Raw genomic sequence first — 16,142 nt, forward strand, 5'->3', positions numbered from 1 at the left:
AACAACAGCACTGACTGTGACTATTTTCTCACCTTGTGTCAAATCTGTTGCTTCTCCGAAAGGCTTCAAGATGTCCACCATCTCATTCACAGCACAAAATGCATTATGCATGTTTTGCATAAAGCATTTTGCATTCTTGCATATTGCATTTCGGATACATAAACTACGACATAAAAAGAAATTACTTTTGGGAGCACTTTTGGCTTGAGCGTTTTTTGGGGGTTTTTTTTATTTTTAAAAACAAATCTGGTTAATATGATGGGCTGTGCTACAGCTCATGCACAGATATTTATGGAGTGTGGTATTAATTAATGGTGCACACCTTTCATATAATATGCGTGTTCAATTTTAGATTTGGGGTAAAATATCAAGTCTTTTCAAGTAAACAGGTTCAAGTTCAATTCAAGTCCCAAGTCACTGGTGTAAAAGTCCAAGTCGTGCTCCCACGGTGTGGGTTTTATTAACAATTTTGATGCGTTCTGGGAGAGGAGACATCTTTTTTGGGGCAGACGGACTCCACCTCAACGCCTGGGGACGCCGTTTGCTGTCCGCCAATTTGGTATTTGGCGTACAGCACTCCTGCACATGGCCCTGTCATTACCCCAAACCGACACTACCCGCTGATCTGTCCGCCACTGACTGATGTCCCCCTGGTCCCAGCTCCTACATTTGTTCCACTTTTAACAGTAATACACAAAACTCTGGACTCGGACCTCTCTCTCCCACAGTCAACACAATACCCCTCATAATCACAAACAGAGAGCAACACAATTATCATAAATCCAGTAACTCCAAAAACATTAATAACCTCCGGCCTCTTCAAAAATCCCAGCATTCATTGAACTCTACTGTCAAAAATCCACCAGTCTCAATTAGTATGGCACTTTTAAATGTCCGCTGTCTGTTGAATAAGTCTTTTATTATTAATGATTTAATTTTAGATAATAAACTTGATTGTTTATTTTTAACTGAAACATGGCTGGGTTCGGATGCACCAGTTGTTCTCACTGAGGCCTCCCCACCAAATTTTAATTTCTCTTTTTCTATTAGAAGTGGTAAGAGAGGTGGTGGGACTGCATCTTTAACTAACAACACACTCACCACCAAACAAATTTTATTTGATCATTTTACCACTTTCGAATTCCACGCTATTGTTTTTAGCAGCCCTCCAGTTTTATCTGTCACAATTTATAGACCACCTAAAGACAGTGCTGCTTTTATCAAGGAATTCTCAGAATTTTTAACAAACATACACTCAAAATATAACATGATCATTTTAACCGGTGATTTTAACCTGCACATATACAATCCTTCTGACCCTACATCAAAAGAATTCTTAAACATTCTTCATTGTATGGATTTTACCCAACACGTCACGCAGCCGACTCACAACAGAGGACACACTCTGGACCTGGTCATCACCCATGGGCTGTCCACCAGTGTGTCCTCTGTTGTTGACTTGGCTGTCTCTGACCACTACTGTGTGTTTTTTAACATCACCAGTTTTATTCAGCGGGAGACCTCGGTGCGAACTGTGAGGAGGCGCTATCTAACCTCTGAAGTGGCTGTAAATTTTACCAGGGTTTTAGACGAATGCCCCCCTGTGATTCTGCCTGCACCCTGTGATTTTATTTTTAATCATTTTAACCTCAAACTAAAGAAAAGCCTTGACTCCGTTGCTCCACTCACCACCAAAAAGATTAACGTAAAACGTGTATCACCCTGGAGAAACGAAGAAGTCAAAAAACTCAAAAGAAATTGCAGGGCAGCAGAAAGGAGATGGAGGAAAAATAAAAATGCAATCAACCATCAAATACTTTGCGAGCAACTTAAAATTTACAATAATACACTAAGGAATTCAAGAAATTCATACTTCACCAAAATAATCAGTAATAACAAAAATAATCCCAAGGTCCTCTTCTCCACCATAGATCACTTATTTAACCCTGATTTTAACAGCTCCCAAAGAGCCCCCACAGACTCACTCTGCGAGCAGTTTGCAGAGCACTTCAAGGGAAAAATCAACACCATCAGATGTGATATTTTATCTTCTCGTGTTATGATTTTAAACACATCTGAGGGCTCGATTGTACCTGAGGAGACACTGGACAGCTTTGTCCTGTTAATGCTGAGAACCTTAGGAAAGTTTTCTCCACAGTGAGACCCACCACATGTCTTTTAGATCCAATCCCCTCTTCACTTTTTAAAACACTTTATGGATTTTTTGAAGCTGAGCTTTTATACATGATGAATTGCTCTCTTCAATTGGGTGTCTTCCCTGCTGCCTTTAAAACGGCGGTGGTGAGGCCCCTTCTGAAGAAGAGCAATTTGGATTGTAATGATTTTAATAACTACAGACCTGTATCCAACTTACCATTTTTAAGTAAAATTTTAGAAAAACTTGTTTTTACTCAGATTAATGATTTTCTGAATGATAAACTGTCACGGTTTGCAGGTGCAAGCCGTGTGGGAGTTAATTAGGACCGGGCAGCAGCAGCTCAAGTGCAAGTAAGAATTTATTAACAGAAAGGCAAATAAACAGGAATGGCAAGTGACACTAACCGGTAACCTAAACTGGGGAAAACTAACAAAGCAAACCAGAAACGAAGATGCAGGGAGGTCCGAGGAAACACATATGGAGAGACGCAGGGACATCTAGGGGAACCAACACAGACGAAACAGCAACTAACAGAGGCAGACACGAGGTTTAAATACACAGAAGGATAACGAGGGAATGAGACACAAAAGGAGGGCACAGCTGGGAGTAATCCGACCTGACGAGACAGGGGAAAAGTAAACTGAACACACTGACGTCAGACACAGACCTTCACAATAAAACAGGAACTACACAAGCAAGGACACAGACTAAGAAACGCGGACTAAACACAGGAACACATGGGCAGAACTGAATAAACACTACACAGAGGAAGGACAGAACCAAAATCACAATAATAGAAAACACAAAACGCTGGGTCAAAAGGACCCAGGATCATGACAGTACCCTCAAAGGCTGGCCCCAGACAGCCCAACAAGAAAACAAAAACAGCCAGCAAAACAGAAAACCCGACCAGGGCGGGCGGTGGGGGCCCAGGACGGAGGGCTCGGGGCAAAACAAAACCAGTGCACAAGAGGGACAAAAACCACAACACGAGCCACCACCAAAAAACAACAACAAAAAACGCACACTGGAGCCCCAAAAAACAGAGTCCAAAACAGAAGAGTTCAGGGGGCCGGCCAGGGGGCCGACCGCACAGAAGTCCCAACAGTTCCGGGGGCCGACCGTGCGGAAGGCCACGGTGGCGATGTGGACCCAGGTCAGGGGGCCGGCCCGGGGGCCGACAACCCAGGAGCCCGGACAGTTCAGGGGGCCGGCCGTGAGGACGGCAGCGGCGCCGACGCGGGCACAGTTCAGGGGGCCGGCCGTGAGGGAGGCAATGGCGGCGACTCAGGCGAAGGCGGTCCGGGGGCCGCCCACGACGGCGATGTCGCCTGGCCAGTGGCCTGGAAAGTGGCCAGTCAGCTGCAGACCCCGACAGGGTAGGACCAGGCGACGCTGAAGACTCGGAGGCTGGACCAGGCGACGCTGAAGACTCGGAGGCTGGACCAGGCGACGCTGAAGACTCGGAGGCTGGACCAGGCGACGCTGAAGACTCGGAGGCTGGACCAGGCGACGCTGAAGACTCGGAGGCTGGACCAGGCGACGCTGAAGACTCGGAGGCTGGACCAGGCGACGCTGAAGACTCGGAGGCTGGACCAGGCGACGCTGAAGACTCGGAGGCTGGACCAGGCGACGCTGAAGACTCGGAGGGTGCTGCAGGCGTGGCAGATGAGGCCGCAGGTGACGGCGAGGAAGCCGGAGACGATGAGGCCGCAGGTGACGGCGAGGAAGCCGGAGACGAAGAGGCCGCAGGTGACGGCGAGGAAGCCGGAGACGAAGGCGCTGCAGCTGGCGGCGTAGATGGTGAGGCTGCCGCTGGCGTGGATGGTGAAGCTGCAGCTGGCGGCGGCGTGGAAGCCGGAGACGGAGGCGCTGCAGCTGGCGGCGGCGTGGAAGCCGGAGACGGAGGCGCTGCAGCTGGCGGCGGCGTGGAAGCCGGAGACGGAGGCGCTGCAGCTGGCGGCGGCGTGGAAGCCGGAGACGGAGGCGCTGCAGCTGGCGGCGGCGTGGAAGCCGGAGACGGAGGCGCTGCAGCTGGCGTGGACGCAGAGGCTGCAGCTGGCGGCGGCGTGGAAGCCGGAGACGGAGGCGCTGCAGCTGGCGTGGACGCAGAGGCTGCAGCTGGCGGCGGCGTGGAAGCCGGGGACGGAGGCGCTGCAGCTGGCGGCGTGGAAGCCGGGGGGGAGGCGCTGCAGCAGGCGGCGTGGAAGCCGGGACGGAGGCGCTGCAGCAGGCGGCGGAAGCTGGGACGGAGGCGCTGCAGCAGGCGGCGTGGAAGCCGGGACGGAGGCGCTGCAGCAGGCGGCGGAAGCCGGGACGGAGGCGCTGCAGCAGGCGGCGTGGAAGCCGGGACGGAGGCGCTGCAGCAGGCGGCGTGGAAGCTGGGACGGAGGCGCTGCAGCAGGCGGCGTGGGGACGGAGGCGCTGCAGCAGGCGGCGTGGGGGGAGGCGCTGCAGCAGGCGGCGTGGAAGCCGGAGGCGCTGCAGCAGGCGGCGTGGAAGCCGGAGGCGCTGCAGCAGGCGGCGTGGAAGCCGGAGGCGCTGCAGCAGGCGGCGTGGAAGCCGGAGGCGCTGCAGCAGGCGGCGTGGAAGCCGGAGGCGCTGCAGGCTGGACGGGTCCCTTGGATCCTCCAGGGAAGACTGATGACGAAGGCCGGAGCGGTCCCTCGGACCCTCCAGCGGAGACTAGAGACGAAGGCCGGAGCGGTCCCTCGGACCCTCCAGCGGAGACACGAGACGAAGGCCGGAGCGGTCCCTCGGACCCTCCAGCGGAGACTAGAGACGAAGGCCGGAGCGGTCCCTCGGACCCTCCAGCGGAGACTAGAGACGAAGGCCGGAGCGGTCCCTCGGACCCTCCAGCGGAGACTAGAGACGAAGGCCGGAGCGGTCCCTCGGACCCTCCAGCGGAGACTAGAGACGAAGGCCGGAGCGGTCCCTCGGACCCTCCAGCGGAGACTAGAGACGAAGGCCGGAGCGGTCCCTCGGACCCTCCAGCGGAGACTAGAGACGAAGGCCGGAGCGGTCCCTCGGACCCTCCAGCGGAGACACGAGACGATGGCCGGAGCGGTCCTTCGGACCCTCCAGCGGAGACACGAGGCAAAGAGTCCACTAGCCGACATAAAGGCAGCTGGCACTGCATGGAGCACTGGCTTTGCCCAGGCAACACTAACATGGAGGAGTTCTCTGAGGGCTGCTTAATCTTCAGGGGTCCAGTAATAGCTGGGGGGTGAAACCTAGCTTCTGGGGAAGCCCTGGAGTGCATAACTTCGCCTGAAGCAGCTAAAGAGCAAGAATCTCCCTGGGTGGAACTAAGACCTTCTCCCTGCCTAAAGCGAGAGTGTGAGACTGGAGCTACGGGGGGCACAGGGGCCTGAGCTACGGGGGGCACAGGCGGCACTGGGGCCTGGACTACAGGCGGCACTGGGGCCTGGACTACAGGCGGCACTGGGGCCTGGACTACAGGCGGCACTGGGGCCTGGACTACAGGCGGCACTGGGGCCTGGACTACAGGCGGCACTGGGGCCTGGACTGAGGGTGAAGCTGAGAGCACTGGAGACTGAACTACAGGTGACGCTGGGGCACTGGAGACTGAACTACAGGTGACGCTGGGGCACTGGAGACTGAACTACCGGTGACGCTGGGGCACGGGAAACTGAACTACAGGTGACGCTGGGGCACGGGAGACTGAACTACAGGTGACGCTGGGGCACTGGAGACTGAACTACAGGTGACGCTGGGGGCACGGGAGACTGAACTACAGGTGACGCTGGGGGCACGGGAGACTGAACTACAGGTGACGCTGGGGGCACTGGAAACTGAACTACAGGTGACGCTGGGGGCACTGGAAACTGAACTGAGTGTGAGTGAGCAGGTGACGCTGGGGGCACTGGAAACTGAACTGAGTGTGAGTGAGCAGATGACCCTGGGAGCTGGGCTACTGGAGGCTGGGCAGCTACGTGAGCCACTGGAGGCTGGGCAGCTAAGTGAGCCACTGGAGGCTGGGCAGCTAAGTGAGCCACTGGAGGCTGGGCAGCTAAGTGAGCCACTGGAGGCTGGGCAGCTAAGTGAGCCACTGGAGGCTGGGCAGCTAAGTGAGCCACTGGAGGCTGGGCAGCTAAGTGAGCCACTGGAGGCTGGGCAGCTAAGTGAGCCACTGGAGGCTGGGCAGCTAAGTGAGCCACTGGAGGCTGGGCAGCTAAGTGAGCCACTGGAGGCTGGGCAGCTAAGTGAGCCACTGGAGGCTGGGCAGCTAAGTGAGCCACTGGAGGCTGGGCAGCTAAGTGAGCCACTGGAGGCTGGGCAGCTAAGTGAGCCACTGGAGGCTGGGCAGCCGTGGCGGAGCGAGGCTGGGACGAGGAGGTGGGAAGTTTGTGTAGCTCCGAACGTGGAAGTCCCAAAAACAAAGCAAAGGATTGTAGCGGAGTAAGCCCAGTGTCCTCCACCACATAATCCTTCCTTCGCCGCTGCTTGCTCCTCCTGCAGGGCCTGGCTTCTGAAAGCAGCGGTGGAGTGACACCAGGAAACTGAGCAGAGAGCGGCTGCTGAGCAGGCGATGAGCTGTTCTCAAAATCATCTGCCGCACAGAAGACAGCCCCAGAATGAACAGTCACATAGTCCGAAAAAGAGCCCTCACTCTCCACAACCGGCGAATTAAAAGTCCGGATGTCCGGCTGTGGGGTGGCGCGCCGGCGGCGCGATCGACATTTCCTCCCCGCCGACGGCTCCGACGGGCCAGGCAAGATCACATTCGGCGAGTCGGGCGGCGAGGCAGGAGTGGCAGAGAGCAGGTGAGGTGTGCGCTGAAGGAAGGCCTGAATGGTCGGAGAGAGCGAGCCAAACAGCCACGGAAGACCAGAGAAGAGCCGCTGTAGGCGAGTTTCCACAGCGCGACGAAGCTCCTCCGGGGGATGTTCCAACCACAGGCTGAGAAGGTTCTCAACGGAGAAAATGATGTCATCCTTCAGCTCCTCCGAAGGGTCGCAAGCTGCTGGGTCCATGTTGGCTGTTTCGTGCTGTCACGGTTTGCAGGTGCAAGCCGTGTGGGAGTTAATTAGGACCGGGCAGCAGCAGCTCAAGTGCAAGTAAGAATTTATTAACAGAAAGGCAAATAAACAGGAATGGCAAGTGACACTAACCGGTAACCTAAACTGGGGAAAACTAACAAAGCAAACCAGAAACGAAGATGCAGGAGGTCCGAGGAAACACATATGGAGAGACGAGGGACATCTAGGGGAACCAACACAGACGAAACAGCAACTAACAGAGGCAGACACGAGGTTTAAATACACAGAAGGATAACGAGGGAATGAGACACAAAAGGAGGGCACAGCTGGGAGTAATCCGACCTGACGAGACAGGGGAAAAGTAAACTGAACACACTGACGTCAGACACAGACCTTCACAATAAAACAGGAACTACACAAGCAAGGACACAGACTAAGAAACGCGGACTAAACACAGGAACACATGGGCAGAACTGAATAAACACTACACAGAGGAAGGACAGAACCAAAATCACAATAATAGAAAACACAAAACGCTGGGTCAAAAGGACCCAGGATCATGACATAAACAGATCCTAGAGATATTTCAGTCTGGATTCAGGGTGAACCACAGCACAGAGACTGCTCTCCTAAAGGTTTTAAATGATCTTAGATGTAACTGGGACTCCCAAAAGCTCTCAGTCCTGGTGCTACTGGATCTAAGCGCAGCCTTTGATCCCCAAAAAGAATATTTCACCTTTACAACTTTTACAAAACTCTGCAGTTCGTGTGCTGACGAAGACCAGAGGGCGGGCCCACATTACATCGGTTTTACAATAGCTGCATTGGCTCCCCGTGTGTTTCAGGATCGATTTTAAAGTTCTTTTATTGGTTTTTAAATGTCTTAATGGTCTTGGGCCTTCTTATCTTTCAGATCTGCTTTTACCATATGAACCCTCGCGGACCCTGAGGTCCTCTGGTACTGGCCTTTTGATTGTCCCTAAAGTCAGGACACATACTCACGGAGAGGCAGCTTTTCAGTGGTATGGTCCTCGACTGTGGAACAGCCTGCCGGAGGAGCTCAGGGCCGCAGAGAACGTTCATGTTTTTAAAAACAGGCTCAAGACCCACCTTTTTAATTTAGCTTTTAACTAACGTTTATTTATTTTATGCTTATTTATTCTATCCTGTTATTCTATTTATATTATTAATTTAGTTTTTACCTAATATTTATTGATTTTATTCTTATTCATTTTTTATCTTCTTACTCTGTTTATACTTATATTTATATTGTATCCCACTCTTATTTATTTTATCTTTTTATCCTGTTTATATTCTTATTAGGTCATATCTCCAGTGTTTCCTCGGAGGGGGCTCTCTGCACCGGGGCTGTGATCGACCGTGGCTGCTAGGGCTCTGTGGATCCTCTCAGCCTGGCTGGGGGGCTTCCTTGTCTCCCTCCTGCTGTGTGCCCAGCCTGGAGGCTGCGGTCTGTGACCGGCTCCCGGTGCAGACAGCTCCCTGTGATAGTGTTTCCTCACTTGGCTAATGCGTACCCAGCCCAATTTTACTCTTTAAGTGTGTGTGTGTGTGTGCGTGTGTGTGTGTGTGTGTGGGGGGGGGAATGTGTGTATCCATGACCGTTTATGTTAATGAGAGTGTGGGGAGTGAGTGGGAGGGTGGGGTGGGGTGGGCTGCTTTTAACCATGTAAAGCACTTTGTGCTACAGTTTTTTTTTTGTATGAAAAGTGCTTTATAAATAAAGATTGATTGATTGATTGATTGATTGACAAGTCTTAGAAAATTTTTTCAAGTCAAGTCTGAAGGCATAAAATGAATGACTTGAGTCCACACGTCTGACAAGGAGTCATGACATGCAGGTTGTATCATCTTTGAGGAGGTTTCTGAGATATGAGAGTTGTAGAAAAGTTTTTTTTAATTTTTTTTTTTCAAACTTAAATAACAAGTTGTTTCAGTTTTTTTTTTTAACCTACACATTCACACACAGCAGTGAACTACAGCTAGACTAGACTTGGTATATTTGGAAAAAGCAGCACATAAAGCACGAGTACGTTTTCTGACATGTGATTGGGTGAGTAGCCTACAGCCCGCCTCCAAAGTCTCTCAGTGTTTACGCAGGGGAAGAAACCTATGTTTTTGTCAGAGAGTGCAAAGGTGTTCAACCATGAACTCAGAGCAACAAGTGAAACCAACACACACGCATACTAAAACTTGATCTGACTCATGCAGAAGAGTATATATCTGTGTCCTTCCTGTTTAGCCGCTTTTGGACATATCTTGATTCTCTTTCTCTGCTTTGGTTAAGCAAATGTAACCCGTTTGTGTGTGCTGCGTCTGTCGATGCGTTGTGTTCTGGAGGCAGGAGACAACGCTGTCTCTCTGGGCTGTTTACTGTAAATTGCAGCAACTTCTGCAATCTACAACATATAGAAATACAGAGCTGTGATCTGTGTGCGTTGCGCCCTTGCTAGGACACCTCTCCTCCGGCCATGCTAAAAGGAGCTGTGCATTGCAGCTCCTTTTACTATAATACTACTATAATACTATAATTAATCAAATACAATGAAATATTTTAAAATATCAACTTAAGCTCTCAAAAAAAAACTAAAAAGGAAAAAATTAATAACATTGCGCGCATGCTAGCACGCCTCTCCTGAAAAAAAAACAAAAAACACAGTAAATGCTGTTAACAAAACACAGCAGTGATTTCTTTCACCTGCCACTAGCGACCAGGCTAACTTAGCATGTGAGCGTTGCTGCTGTACCCTCATTAAAAACTTTGATTAGCGAACTCAGCCCTTTACAAGACTTACACCGAACGAGTTTGACATCAAACGCCAAAACGTGGCATTTCAGTCATATTCAGATTACAGCTTATGGCCTTAGGAAACTTTCATTTGCTGAGAGCAACGTGACAGTGACTTACCTCCGGCCATGCTGAAAGGAGCTGTGACTGGAGCACACATGCACGTGTCTATGTCACCACGCAGCGCACAAGCACACAAACACATAGGCAGGAGATTGAAATGCAATTTTTTTTTTGTTAAAGGAGTTTGGCAAAATTCATAAGCATTTAACACAAATACTACACACACATTTGATTTGTTGGCCATTATTGATGTGTTTAGCAAAAACAAACAAATAAAAATACCTTGTTGGGGATAATCCCTCATTTGTGCATTTCCCATCTGGCTAAGGAGTTGGAGGAGAGACTTTCATTGCATGCTTGTACGAACGTTTCCAACAGACGACTGTTATATTCAGGACTTTTATGTTTACAGTAGTTGCCATGTCTAATCATAGATAGATTTGTTTGGTTGTAGTTGCAGTGTCAACAGTAGTAGGAGATGTTACTGTAATTGAAATTATTAATTGTAAAATTTGGCTTCATTGCACATGTCGCTGTGGTTTTAGGTGTCATAAAACTCATAGATACAAGGAAGGGGACACGGGGGGTAAATACACGAGGGTAAATCAAATAAACTAACTTAATAACCTAGGAACCATGGAGAAAATAATGAACAAAATGCAAAACACAAGAAAACTAAGAACACTGGGTCAAAATGACCCAGGACCATGACATTAGGTTTGTTTAGTGTCAGGGACCTGGGCTTGAGCAACCCAGGGTCCTTGAGCAGTTGTGGACCTTTTTATATTTTGTGAAGATGTGTGTGCACTGTTCTGCTGTCTGTTTTTTTTTTCTCCATGTGTATGTATAGGGAGGTGTGTGTGTGTGTGTGGCTGTAGCCAGGACGCTGGGCTACAGGCACAGTCAGGCCTGAGGATGGCTGGTCACGCCCGAGGAGGATGCCACGCACCTGCAGCGGATCAGCGTCGGAGGAGGGAGCTACTTAATGGTGTGGTGAAGCCTCCACCGACGCGGGATGATTGCGTGAGACTCCATGTCAGTGTCTTGAGAGCAAGTAAAAGTTAGTGTATGCCCGCAGGGGCTGTGTGTCTTGATGGCTGGATCTATTGTTCCCCCCCAGGAGGAGTGTGGGAAGCCTAAGAGCAGCAAGCACTGGGAGTGCTGACACACAGGAGCGCAGAGCACGAGGAAATTGGGAAGAAGACACAGCATGGGAGTCAGGGGAGAGCACGGGGGTTTGTGTGAACTGTTTACATCACTGTAAATAAACGCACTGCTCATTATTCAGAGTCCTGCATCTGGGTCCTCATTCTCCACTTCCCACGGTCTGCCACACTGATCGTGACATTTAGCTACAGTAGTTGTCACTCTTTGCTGCTGGCATGGCTGCAATTTTACTCTATAATTTAGTTGTAGTAGTTGTTGTGTCTTATAGCAAATGTTGTTATAGTTGGAGTAGCTGAGTTGCAGAAGTTGCCATGATTAATAGCAGATGTCGCTACAGTCTCCTTCACTGGTTTGTTACCGAATGTTTCATGCTTTTCTGCAGATGTTGTGGTTTCAGTTCTTTCTTTATCTTCTACCAGATGCCATTTTGGTTTCAAATGGAAATTTGGTTGCAAAACTTCCCATGCCCAGTAATAGGTGTTGCTGTAGTTTTAGGCTTTGATTTTATTATAGTAGTTGCCATGTCTTATAGCGGACATTGTTGTAGTTGTAGTGGTAGTTGCAGGCTCAACACTTGTAGCGGATGTTGCTATTTTATAGTCATTTATTTAGTTGCAGAAGTTGTCATGCCATATAGTGAATGTTGCTGAAGTTTCATTCATTCATTTACTTAGATTAGTGTCCTTGTGTTATAGGTGATACTGTAGCTGGACGTTTGCTTAGTTGAAGTGGTTGCATTGCTTTGGTGATGTGTGGTTGACACTAATTTAGTTGAAGATGTTGCCAAATTTACTAGCAGCTGATGCTCTTGTCTCGGTCAGTAGCTCAGTATTAGAATTTGCCATGTCTTACTGCAGATGTTGCTGTAGTTTACCTTGTTTGCTTAGCTGAAGAAGTTGAGATGAAGAAGTTGTCAAGATGCTGCAGTTTCTTCGGTTGACATAGTTACCATATATAGCTGTTGGTAGTTCTATGGTTTCACTGGTTGGTAGATGGAACAAATGTTACCATGTTTTATTGCGAATGTTGCTGTAATCTAGTTGTTGGTTTAGCTCCAGGTGTTGAGTTACAGTTTTTTATACTTGCAGTGTTTGCTTCCCTTCATTGAATCCTGAATTGAATTCAAAATCCTGCTCCTCACATACAAGGTCTTAAATAATCAGGCCCCATCTTATCTTAATGACCTTGTAGTACCATGTCACCCTATTAGAGCACTTCACTCTCGCACTGCAGGCCTACTTGTTGTTCCTAGAGTATTTAAAAGTAGAATGAGGCCCCTCTTCTGTGGAACCAGCTTCCAGTTTGGATTCAGGAGACAGACACTATCTCTACTTATAAGATTAGGCTTAAAACGTTCTGTTTTGCTAAAGCATATACTTAGGGCTAGATCAGGTGACCCTGAGGGTTCAGATCTATTGACTCCTTTAGTCAAAGGGTAACATTAAAAAAAAGAGGGGGGGGCAGTGTTAGCTCAGTAGGTAGAGTGTTTCTCCTTTAGTCACCTTTTTCACTCATTGTGTTTATACAACTCTCTGCATTTAGCTATTTGTTATTATTAATCTCCGGCTTTCTTTTACAGCGTGAAGTTTGTCCTGTCTTCCTCAACTCACCCCCAACCGACCGAGGCAGATGGCCACCTGTCTGGTTTAGCTAGAGGTTTCTTCATTTTAAAAGTGAGTTTTTCCCACCGTCGCCAAAGTGCTTGCTCAAAGGGGGTCACATGCTTGTTGGATTTTTCTCTGTATTATTGTAGGCCCTTACAACATAAAGTCCCTTGAGGCGACTGTTGATGTGATTTGGCACTATATAAACAAAATTGAATTAAAAATTACATTTAATTAATATTACACATTTAAAACACATAATGGCGCCATAATGAGCTTTTCATTTATATATTTTGAGTTTCAATCCAAATAATTGAGGTGTCATTCAACATTTTAATTCAATACATTTTTAGCTTCCTGTCTTGAAACACAGCACCTCCTCTCAGTCCACACGCTTCATTGCACCCACCCCCCCAACACACACACACACACACACACCTGCCATTTTAAGATGGGTGTAACCAACATGTGGTGACGTGTGAAAGCTTTTTTTCCCGTTCAGACGACTTTCATTTCTCGCTAAGAAAAAGTCACACAGCCATAGTTACTGAGAGGTGAAATGGAACAAAAAAGGATTAAGCTGGACTTGGACGCCTTCTCATGTTCAATCTGCTTGGATTTACTGAAGGATCCGGTGACTATTCCCTGTGGACACAGCTACTGCATGAACTGTATCGAAACCCACTTTAATAAAGAGGATGAGAAGAAGAAAATTCACAGCTGCCCTCAATGCCACAAAACCTTCATACCGAGGCCTGTCCTGGAGAAAAACATCATGTTGGCAGCTTTAGTGGAGCAGCTGAAGAAGACTGGACTCCAAGCTGCTCCAGCTGATCACTGCTATGCTGGACCTGAAGATGTGGCCTGTGATGTCTGCACTGGGAGGAAGCTGAAAGCCATCAAGTCCTGTTTATCTTGTCCGGCCTCTTACTGTGAGAAACACCTCCAACCTCACTATGATGCAGCTCCATTACAGAAACACAAGCTGGTGGCCCCCTCCAAGAAGCTCCAGGAGAACATCTGCTCTCGTCATGATGAGGTGATGAAGATTTTCTGTCGTACTGATCAGCAGAGTGTCTGTTATCTCTGCACAATGGATGAACATAAAGGCCATGAAACAGTCCCAGCTGCAGCAGAAAGGACTGAGAAGCAGAAGGAGCTCGAGGTGAGACGACTAAACATCCAGCAGAGAATCCAGGAGCGAGAGAAAGATGTGAAGCTGCTTCAACAGGAGGTGGAGGCCATCAATGGCTCTGCTGATAAAGCAGTGGAGGACAGTGAGAAGATGTTCACTGAGCTGATCCGTCTCATCCAGAAAAGAAGCTCTGATGTGAAGCAGCAGGTCAGATCCCAGCAGGAAACTGAAGTGAGTCGAGTCAAAGAGCTTCAGGAGAAGCTGGAGCAGGAGATCGCTGAGCTGAAGAGGAAAGACGGCGAGCTGGAGCAGCTCTCACACACAGAGGATCACAACCAGTTTCTACACAACTACCCCTCACTGTCAGCACTCAGTGAGTCTACACACTCATCCAGCATCAATATTCGTCCTCTGAGGTACTTTGAGGATGTGACAGCAGCTGTGTCAGAGACCAGAGATAAACTACAGGACATTCTGAGAGAGGAATGGACAAACATCTCACTGACAGTCACTGAAGTGGATGTTTTACTGTCACCACCAGAGCCAAAGACCAGAGCTGGATTCTTAAAATATTCACGTCAAATTACACTGGATCCAAACACAGCACACAGACGTCTGTTATTATCGGAGAGGAACAAAAAAGCAACATTTATGAAACAAAAACAGTCTTATTCTGATCATCAGGACAGATTTTCTGAAGGGGAGAGGGTCCTGAGTAGAGAGAGTCTGACTGGACGTTGTTACTGGGAGGTGGAGTGGAGAGGGAGAGGAGTTGATGTAGCAGTCGCATACAGGAATATCAGCAGAGCAGGGAGCTCATATGAGTGTGCATTTGGTGGAAATGACAAATCTTGGTCATTATGTTGTGAGACAAACAGCTATGTTCTTTGGCACAACAATGTCCACACTGACCTCTCAGGTCCTCAGTCCTCCAGAGTAGGAGTGTACCTGGATCACAGAGCAGGTATTCTGTCTTTCTACAGCGTCTCTGAAACCATGACTCTCCTCCACAGAGTCCAGACCACATTCACTCAGCCGCTCTATGCTGGAGTTCGGCTTTTAGATCATGGAGACACTGCAGCGTTCATTAAAGTGAAATAGTCAGAAGTCAGTATTGGACAATTGGTTAAAATATGTGTCTGACTTTCCAGTTTCTTGGTAAGATTTATTTATCTCATGTCAAGAACAAAATTCACAAAGTGCTTTACAATACAGAAATAGGTAAAGACCAAATTAAAATAGCATAAACAGATGAAACTATATAAAACCAAACCAGGAAAGGGAATTTTTAAGTTTCTTTTTAACAATATCAACAGTGTCCACAGATTTTAGCTCTAGTAGAAGCGAGGTACACAGTACCACTCATTGTCACTTAGAGCTCATGGTTGTTTCCTTTCTTACATTTCTTATTGTACTAAATGAAATTGTCAGACATTGTAGAATGACGTCAAAGTGACACCAGAAAGTAAATTCTGCCTAACCAGAGCGTATTTGTACTCTGCAGAAGATCATAATGTTATTAAATGTAAATCCTGCTTTGTGGAGTTTGTTACATTACATATTCTGAACGGATGCATTTTCTTTGAGAAAATTTTTATTTAATTTTGTGTATTTTTGTGTATTTTATCGATGTTGGTGTGGTTATGTAACTCATTACTCTTGTATTTTTACATCATGTGTGGTATAACAGACTTTTTTCTGAAGTGTGTTTTAATGTTCAGTTATAAGGATTTAATTAAGTCAGGTGTGGCTGTAAATGAGTACCATGAATATGTACGCTTTACGGTAATTTGGGGTAAATTACAGCCCTGGACAGCGTGTTATGGAACAACTTTAATGTGATATGAGGCTTGTATTAAAAAGGTCCTCTTGATGTTTTTTTTTGATTTACGCTGAAATAAAAATTTGTTTGTGGAGGATTTTGTCTGCTACACATGACTTCCAGTCACAGAAGCCTGTTGCTAAGCTACTTTTCATTTCATTTTCATTTCATTTCTTTTTTTCAGCCACTGGATGAAAATTCAGCTCAGAAAACACGAGTACATTTTCTAACATCTAACCGAATGATCAGCTTAGAGCCTCTCTCTGAAGTCTCTCAATGAACACACTTTTCATGGGATCAAACGAAGAAACTGACTGCTGTGTTCAACTATAAACTCAGAGAAACACACACACACACACACACACCTGTTCTGACTCATGGATA

The 16,142-nt window shown here is 48.0% G+C and overlaps 2 protein-coding genes across 2 annotated transcripts; one reads left to right on the top strand and one right to left on the bottom strand.

Moving 5' to 3' along the window:
* Positions 1-3,896: 3,896 nt before the first annotated feature.
* On the bottom strand, positions 3,897-4,337 carry LOC120438224 (vegetative cell wall protein gp1-like; the record flags this gene model as incomplete). The annotated part of the gene is made up of 1 exon (XM_039608659.1): positions 3,897-4,337. A coding segment is annotated over one exon (441 nt), but the record flags the coding sequence as incomplete, so codon positions are not given.
* Positions 4,338-13,325: 8,988 nt separating this feature from the next.
* LOC120438948 (tripartite motif-containing protein 16-like) lies at positions 13,326-15,852 on the top strand. Its single transcript, XM_039609550.1, has one exon. It carries the CDS (start codon positions 13,361-13,363, stop codon positions 15,035-15,037), a length of 1,677 nt encoding a protein of 558 aa, XP_039465484.1. The 5' UTR covers positions 13,326-13,360; the 3' UTR covers positions 15,038-15,852.
* The last annotated feature ends 290 nt before the right edge of the window (positions 15,853-16,142 follow it).

Source organism: Oreochromis aureus, linkage group 3, assembly GCF_013358895.1.
Source record: "Oreochromis aureus strain Israel breed Guangdong linkage group 3, ZZ_aureus, whole genome shotgun sequence".
NCBI lineage: Eukaryota > Metazoa > Chordata > Actinopteri > Cichliformes > Cichlidae > Oreochromis > Oreochromis aureus.